Source organism: Artemia franciscana, chromosome 6, assembly GCF_032884065.1.
Source record: "Artemia franciscana chromosome 6, ASM3288406v1, whole genome shotgun sequence".
NCBI classification, from domain to species: domain Eukaryota; kingdom Metazoa; phylum Arthropoda; class Branchiopoda; order Anostraca; family Artemiidae; genus Artemia; species Artemia franciscana.
Window position 1 is genome coordinate 21,631,404 of NC_088868.1, and position 9,255 is coordinate 21,640,658.

Consider the following 9,255-nt stretch of genomic DNA (forward strand, 5'->3'; position numbering starts at 1 on the left):
ATATATATATGTTTTTAACTACGTAAAACTTGCGAATATACAACATTCTTCGCTGTCCCATTGTCTGTGCATATAAATAGATTGTCAGGTTTCCTGACTCTTGAACATGCAACATATAATTGCCCATGGGAAAAACAATCCATATTCAGATCTATACCTCATTATTCTAATGATTGCCCTTGAGCTTTGTTGATGGTGAATGCTAATCGAACATTCCCTATGTCCCCGTCGTCATTTATATATCCCCCTGTGCCCCCGGCGTCCCCGTTGTAGTTGTGTCCCTGTGTCGCGGTCGTCATTTATATTCCCGGTGTCCCAGTCTGTAATTTCTCTTTGAGTGTCCCGGTCGTCATTTATATTCCCTGTGTCCCGGTCGTCATTTGTGTCCCGGTGTCCCGGTCTGTAATTTCATCAGTTGACAAACATTACGTCAGTCGACAAACAACTTTATGGCGACATACAGCTCAATCCTTATAATGACGTCAGTCGACAGACACACAAACACACAACTTATTTATATATATATATATATATATATATATATATATATATATATATATATATATATATATATATATATATATATATATATATATATATATATAGAAGATAGATAGATATGAGGGGTTTCGCCCCCTCGTCAGTACCTCGCTCTTTACACTAAAGCTTAAATTTTGTCCCAATTCATTAAGAATGACCCCTGAATCACAAAAGCCGCAGAATAAATAGTTGAAATTACTAAAAATACTTTAGCGTAAAGAGCGAGGTATTAGGAGGATGTGAGCCCCTCATATGGGTAATAATTTCTGTTCGTTTTAAGTTTTAATGCTGCTGCTTACTTCCAGCTGAAAAAAAACTTTTTCATATTTATTTTTTTCATTGTTTTTTTTTTAAGTAATGCTAGTAAATCCTGCGCTCCCTTCATGGAAATTTTCTTCCCCCATGACAAATTCCTCGATGGAAAGCTCCCCCAGCATATCCCCCTCTTCTCAACCCCTGCATCCAACCAAAAAAATCCTCCTGAAAACACCTGTACACTTCCCAATAACCATTACTATATGTAAGCACTGGTCAAAGTTTTGAACTTGTAACCCCTCCCACGGGGACTGTGGGGGAGTAAGTCGTCCCCAAAGACATAGTTATAAGGTTTTTCGACTACGCTGAATAAAATGGCTATCTGAGAATTTTGATCCGTTGACTTTGGGAAAATAATTAGCGTGGGAGGGGGCCTAGGTGCCCTCCAATTTTTTGGTCACTTAAAAAGGGCACTAGAACTTTTCATTTCCGTTAGAATGAGCCCTCTTGCAACATTCTAGGACAACTGGGTCGATACGATCACCGCTGGCAAAAACAAAACAAAAAAACAAACAAACAAATAAACACGCATCCGTGATCTGCCTTCTGGCAAAAAATATAAAATTCCACATTTTTATAGATAGGAGCTTGAAACTTCTACAGTAGGGTTCTCTGATACGCTGAATATGATGGTGTGATTTTCGTTAAGATTCTGTGACTTTTAGGGGGTGTTTCCTCCTATTTTCTAAAATAACGCAAATTTTCTCAGGATCGTAACTTTTGATGGGTAAGACTAAACTTGAAGAAACTTGTATATTCAAAATCAGCACTAAAATGCGATTCTTTTGATGTAGCTATTGATACCGAAATTCCATTTTTTAGAGTTTTGGTTACTATTGAGCCGGGTCGCTCCTTACTACAGTTCTTTACCACGAACTGTTTGATTTATCCCTGTGCTTGAGTTATGTTAACCGATATCGATAACATCGTGTAATTCCTGGGCTTGTCGGCTTTTGACACAAAGGCAAAATAAAATAGCTATGTCCTACATTCTTAATTAAGTCTTGAGCCGTTCAATTCATACAAATCTGAATGCTTCTTTTGGCGTAATTAGAGCGCATTATATCTTGCTAAATTACCAACAGACTTTTCGTAATCGCGGCAATATAATAGAAAATTACTTGATAAATTATCGTCAAAGTTTACAGATTTCTCGATTTTGTTTATTTCCAGCCTCTACCATATTTGCTACATATTTTGCTTTGCCAAGTGATTACTTTGTCTATACTTTTTTTTTCTGTTTCTTGGTTTCTTTCTTATTTACCACCCTGAAATATGAACAGCCACCTCATTTCTAGATTGAATTAGCCTTTGTTTAAGATTAAATAATTTCAAATGTCTGGTAACCTATGCAATTCATTATTTTATCGGATTTTTTTTTGTATCTGTATCTGGTGCTTATTTTGGTTTCTCTGTGATTTCTCAAGAATTATTTTTTATTTCAATTATTTCTCCACCTTTTTTTATTCTGCCATATATGACAGAATAAACACATTCTAGATGGTACCAAAAGAAACAGGAATAATATTGTGATGTGCAGATCTTCTGTAATGTGCATTGGATGTTGTGTTCTTGTTTAATTTTTTTCTGATAGTAAGTCTAAGCAAACGATGCGCAGCTCTGAAATTTGGTTTCTCACTCGGTTAAAATGTAGTTAGGAACTGTTTTAATGAGAAAAAAACACCTTACAAAGAGGACGCTATGGGTGAAACTAAACTGCGCGAATAGTGTGCTTGTTTAAAAAATGGCAAGGAAATGATTGAGGACAAACCTCGTTGGGGACCTCTATGAACTGCCCGATATAATAAAATGTTGAAAAATTTGAGAATTCGAGAAGACTTACAGACTACCTACTGACAATTGATCGACTGTCAGAGATAGGCATTTCTTTAAACTCAATTCAGTGAATTTTAACTGAAGATTTGGGCTTGGCAGCAAAACGGTTGCCGCCAAGTTTGTTCGGTATAGTACAGCCTTGGCGATAAATATAAAATCAGCATAAAAGGTAGATCCCTTTAGTGCATAAATTGTCGAAAGTCTTCAGTTTTTAGAGTTTTGGGGACTTTTTGCATTGTTTGCTCTTTACTTACCAAAAACAGTTGGAACTTGAGGTAAAGTGTTGGTCTAATTCAGATCTCGATGATCATAATCTGTTTTCTCTTGGTTGATTTTCAATATTTGCAGGTATCTACAGGAGTACATACCACTCGGCACAGGCGGTGGAATGTACCACTTCCGAGATCAGATTCGTGCTGGAAGTCCTGACGCCTTCTTTTTCTTGCATGGAGATGTTTGTGCTGATTTCCCTCTAAAAGAAATGTTGGATATACACCAAAGAAAATCAAATGTATTAACCATATTGGGAACTGAGGCCACTAAACAGCAAAGTTTGAACTATGGTTGTATTGTTGAAGATAAGGAATCTCATAAAGTTTTGCATTATGTTGATAAGCCAAGTACATTTGTTTCAACTTTGATCAGCTGTGGTGTGTATGTATTCTCACCTAGTGTCTTTTCGACAATTGCAAAAGTTTACCAGGAAAGGGAGGAGGAAATTGTAAGGTAATTTTTGTTACAAAATAATGATGATATAACTGCTTTTCATTTAAATTCATGTAAAAGGAAAACCAAAGGAAAAAAAACTAGTGTCCTCAAAGATGTTTTCGGCCTATTAAAATTCAGCGGATGAGCCACTCCTGGTAGGCCAACTATTTTCTTACTTACAGGAGGTGATGATGCTTTTCATTGTACTACCCCAAGTTCAAGTTCATTTATTTATTAATCGCACATATATATATATATATATATATATATATATATATATATATATATATATATATATATATATATATATATATATATATATATATATATATATATCAGAATGTAATATTATTAAATATAAATTAATACTGGAAGATAGCTGAGAGGCCCATAATCACCCAGAGCAACGAACCATACAAAAACTTTGCCTTACTAAAAAGATACTTAATTAAAAATAATCCTGAACTAAATGGAATTTAAGTTTCCTTTTTATTAAATGGATAGAGGAAAATTTATCAGTAACAGCCTTGTGAGCATCCCAGCACCGAGCTATTGACACAAACGGAGCGAATTTAGATCTCTCAGTATTATACTTGTCAATGTAGATATCCTTTTTTTGTCGAGTGTTATAATTATGTAAATCTTGTGATTGGGAGAACAAACTTTGATGGAGGTAATATGGCGGTAATTTCTTAATGTCATAATTGATTTTGAAAAGAATTGCTCCAAAAGCAAATTATTGAGAGACTGGAAGTATATCTAGATAAGTATATAAAGATGCAGTAGAAGACTTATTTGGAAGTTCAATAGGTGATGGAATAAAAAGTTTAAGGATTCTTAGGGCTTTATTTTGTAAAATCTGTATTGGTTTAATATGGCTTTTAAATGTAGATAAATATACTAGAGAACAATAATTAATATTAGTCTGAATCAGAGCAAAATAAATACTTCGTAAAGCAGAGTAGGGCAAACAAAGCTTTAACCTTCGCATTAAACCAACATACCTTGAAATCTTTAATCGTAGATTTTGAATGTGTGTTTTAAAAGATAAGCTTTCGTCAATCACAAGTCCAAGGTACTTTGTCATTTTCACCCGAGATATTGATAATAGATACTTTGAAGAAGTAACTCGGGTAATACGAGGGCAGATATTTAACTTTCTGCCGTAAATTATGAAATTTGTTTTTGATACATTCAAAGCAATAAAATTTGAAGAACACCAATCAAGAACATTAGAAAATGCAGTATTCAGTTTTGTCTCCAACTCCTCGTCATTCTTTTCAGAAATTGAAACTGCCATATCATCAGCAAAATGTGTGTTGAGACACGGGGATGTAAAAGCGCGGTGAAAATCATTTATATAAATTAAAAAAAGGAGAGGACCTAGGACAGAGCCCTGAGGTACCCCAACCTTCGAAGACTGATGTACAGGTGAAGAGGGGAAATTGCCTCCATCTAATCGTTGCTTTCTCTTATCAAGATGAGATTTAACTAGATCCAACGCCGGTCCACGCACACCACAATTATCCAATTTACTAAAAAGAATACAATGGGATATTGTATCGAATGCTTTTTTAAAATCTAAATATATTGTTGCTGGAATTTCACCTCTATCTAAGCATTCATGAATATATATATATATACAATATGTATATATACAATGAATATATTGGATGAGAGCAACGATAGCATGTTCAGTGTTGTGTCCAGAGCGGAAACCAAACTGGAAATTTGTGAAGAAATTAGACGATTTAAGAAAGTCATAAAACCTCTTATAAATTGCCTTCTCAAGTATTTTAGAAAATGCTGACAAAATAGAAATAGGGCGGTAATTTGATGGATTTTCAGGAGAGTCACCTTTGTGAAGCGGAACTATCCGCACTTCTTTAAAAGCAGATGGGAAAACTCCAGTTTTAAATGAAAGATTAATTATATGTTGTAATGGTAATATTATTGCAGGCAGTATTTCTTTAACAATTTTAGAACTAGACCCGTCAATTCCCGCTGAATTACCTGGATTTAGATCACACACTATTTTTGTTATTTCAGAATGAGAAATAGGCCCGAGAAAAATTGAATTACTTTGAGGAGATGGAAGGTATGAAGAAAAATGTTTATTACTACGTGAATCAAACTGGTTCATTACTGATGAAACAATTTTCTCTCCTATTTTAGCAAAATAAGTATTCAAAATATCAGCCACTTTCTCCGATTTATTAGTAGTCGAACCATCTTCTAAACTAATAACTTCAGGAAAATTAGACTTACTTTCTTTTTTTATAAAATAATTAATTAAAGACCACGTTTTGCGAGGAGAATTTTGAGCTTCTTCGAAAGACTTTTTATAATACAATTGTTTCGACAAACGTATCATTGTGGTTAATTTATTTTTGAAAATTCTAAAATTTTTAATATTATAATCAGTTGGACTCTTTAACTGCTTTTTAAATAACTGATTTTTTTTCTTAACTGATATCAAAATTCCAGACGTTATCCATGGCCTTATAGAAAATTTTTCTCTGCAAATTTTAATCGTAACAAATGGGCAACTAGAATCAAGGCAGCAATTGAAATTTCTTAGAAAATTATCAGTTGCCATATCTGTATCCTCCGTGGATATCACCTCCTGCCAATCCAATAGTCCAAGGCTTTCATTCAGGTGCTTTAATGTTATTTTATTTATTAACCGTCCTTGACGTTCCTTACTTACCTGTGGTATTTTATAAGTAAAAGCTAAATCTGAAACCAGCAGGAAATGATCCGATATATCACTTAAAACAGCAAAATTTGCTTGAATAGGTAAAGATGTAAAAATATTATCAATGAGAGAAGCAGAACTAGGTGAAATTCTTGTAGGTATCAGGCAAGTAGGAAGCAGACACGCAGAAAAGCAAGAAGACAATAACTCAACAGAAGATTCATTTGAAGCTTCTAGAAGGTCAATATTGAAATCTCCGGAAAGGATTACATCTTTATTTTGAAAATGGGGTTGATGCAAAAAATCATGGAGTTTAGAGAGGAAGGATTTGACTGGAGAAGAAGGCGGTCGGTATACTACGCAAAAAAAACATCCTTTTTTCCAAGACTAATTTCAGTCACCATTACTTCAAAAAGCATTTCCTCATGAGAACCTTCCAGATTTGCAATGCGTCGAAAACAGATACCTTCTTTAACTATTACTGCTAAACCACCTTGGCGCCTAGTCAATCGGTTTTTAAAAATAAATTGATATCCAGGAAAAACAACCTGAGGAGTCAGGTCTGTAAGAAAAGTCTCACAGAATCCAACGACATGACAAGATAATTTATGAACTACATCAATAAGATCATCCTGTGAACTAAAAAACCCCTACAATTTAAAAATCCTGTTCTCACAACACCGGTACTGGGAAGATCAGAAACTTCGGAAGGTAATTTATATTTACAATTTGGAAAGTTAATTAGCCCACCGTCATTTATCTTATTTCCTGAAAATTTATCATGGCTCTGGAATATGGAAAAATCAAAAGGGTTAGACTCAAGGTATCTCAGTCTATCCCCAATGCAATTATCATCCAATGTGCAAAATCAGAATTATGATCCGAACTAACAGAAACTTTCGCAAAATGCATACCGTCTGAGTCTTAAAGTAGCAAAAACAACTGAACCAGTGAGAACTCGAAAATAATGAAAGAAAAAGAAAAAGAAGACAACAAAAGACAAAAAAAAGGACCATGATTATTACGGCTAGATCGTGTTTAAATTTTAAACAAACCATGATGACGACAAGAAAAAAAAGAAACAAATATATATATATATATATATATATATATACATATACATACACATATATATATACCCATATATACACATACACATACATATTTCCCTACAAATTAAAATATAACCCATACTAACAGCAAAAATCATCACTTATCTCGACAAAACCCCATCAAAAAAAAGAAGAACTTTCAACTGTTGTCACTTAAAAGGAATAATAGACATTTTAAATAATCATTATAATCTTCACTGGAGTTCAATAATAACTATTAAGCTTCATGTTGGTCATCGTATTTTATCCACTTAGCAGAGTTCAGGTGACATACTTCTAACCATAGATCCGCTCCCTTTTGTTTGATCCTGGAGGACTCCCATTTTCCAGCTTCGCGCAGACCTTTAGCCTTAGCAAGGAGGTTGTTCCTGATATCGTTAAGTTTGGGAGGAAGATCAGACACAACGCGAGCTCCGGACCCTTTAAGCTTCCCCACATTACGCATAATTAATTGCACATCTTTGTCGTTGCTAAGGGAAAGAAAAACTGGTTTTAACGTCTCAGTTTTCGATGAGCCTCGCCTAGTGGTAATGTTATTGCTTGTTTTAGACCCCAGTCTATACAAATTGTCAATTGTAATAGGGCTAGAAATTCCCAAAGTATCACTGATCCATGATTTCACGTTAGATTCCAGGGTTTGGTTACCCTTTTCGTTTCGTAGACCATGAATGATGAGGTTTTTTTTCTGCTTTTTAAGTCAATTAGCAATAGTTCTTTCGAAAGTAATTCGCAGGAAGCTTTATGAGCATTCAATTGACTTTCAAGTTCACGAATCCTATTGCCACGTTCTATTCCATCCGATTTAATGACTTCAATATCAGCTTTCAAACTCACAAACTTTAGTGACAATTCGTTTTGGTTTGCCAAAATTATATCAAGTTTCATCAGCTTGGCATTAATGCTAACTTTAAAGTCCTCAAAATCCTTTTTGCTGACGCTCGCCATCATTAAATAAATCAATAATTACGATCTAGTTAAAATCACTTTAGATCATTCCTTGCTATCAACAATAATCTTATGCAAAAAACAGGTTTTGCACGGTTGACTTTAGCGAGATGCTAACACCTTGAATGACCAGCCAGAGAATAACAATTGTCTTACTGTATTAATGATTATATCCAAAAAGGTGTTTGCAGTAAACTTGTAAAGGATGTAAAAAATAAAAGACAAGAGGTTTTTATCTTTTGGTGAGGATCCAGTACTCTCAATAAGAAATCTGTGTTTGTATTTTAATGTTAGCATTTCGATTACACAAAGCTGTACACAGGGAGGGGAGGGGGTGGTACTTCCCATTTGTAATAATGTAATAAATAATTTGTTCAAAGGATCTGGCTCTCTTAAATGTTTAATTTTGTTCTAAAGACCCGCCTAAATCACATTCCCTCCATAAAAGTCTCACCTATGTCTTGATATGTCCATATATATCTTTATGATTTTCTAAAAGCTATTCTACGGTAAATCTCGTGCTTTTGGGTCGAAGGATCAATATGGGTCAATATAAATATAAACATTTATATCAGAAACATTTATTAAGACAGCACAGAAGATCTATTTCTACCTATATCATAATAATTAAAAATTGGAAAGAAAACATAATTGGAAGAAAACATGCTTCGCCGCTTAGTTTAAAAGACATATTTCACCTTTCTTTTATATATTATAAATGTAAAGGAGTCAATTGGCCTTATTTTGGACGACAAAAGCCATATTGTACCTCACTTAGAATTGACTAACAAATAAAACGTATCGTACAATAAGTGGTTTTGTTAGATGTCTTCTTTAAAACGTTTGCTGCCGGAGCTATTGTTTCTTAAGGCTAATGGTCTTAATTTGTGTCCAATGCTATTTCTCCTATGATAGAAAATCATGAATAACTTCTGCGATTTTGGTGATTTTGAACTGATTTTTTTTTTGATGACTCTCGAGTTAAAAAGGAAAAAAATGTTGGTTTCACTTTTTCTGTATATGCTTTACCTATTGTGCAAAAAAAAGAAATCAAGTTATTTTAGTTTGGTGAATAAAAATTTAGTGGATGGGAAATGACAG

The 9,255-nt window shown here is 34.0% G+C and overlaps 1 protein-coding gene across 1 annotated transcript in view; it reads left to right on the forward strand.

Annotated features, from left to right (window-relative positions):
- LOC136028182 (mannose-1-phosphate guanyltransferase alpha-A-like) overlaps positions 1-9,255 on the forward strand; it is a gene marked incomplete in the record, with an annotated part of 42,383 nt that overhangs the window by 12,217 nt on the left and 20,911 nt on the right. Inside the window, 1 exon segment of the mRNA XM_065705883.1 lies at positions 3,040-3,417. Within this exon segment, the coding sequence (XP_065561955.1) occupies positions 3,040-3,417 (378 nt within the window).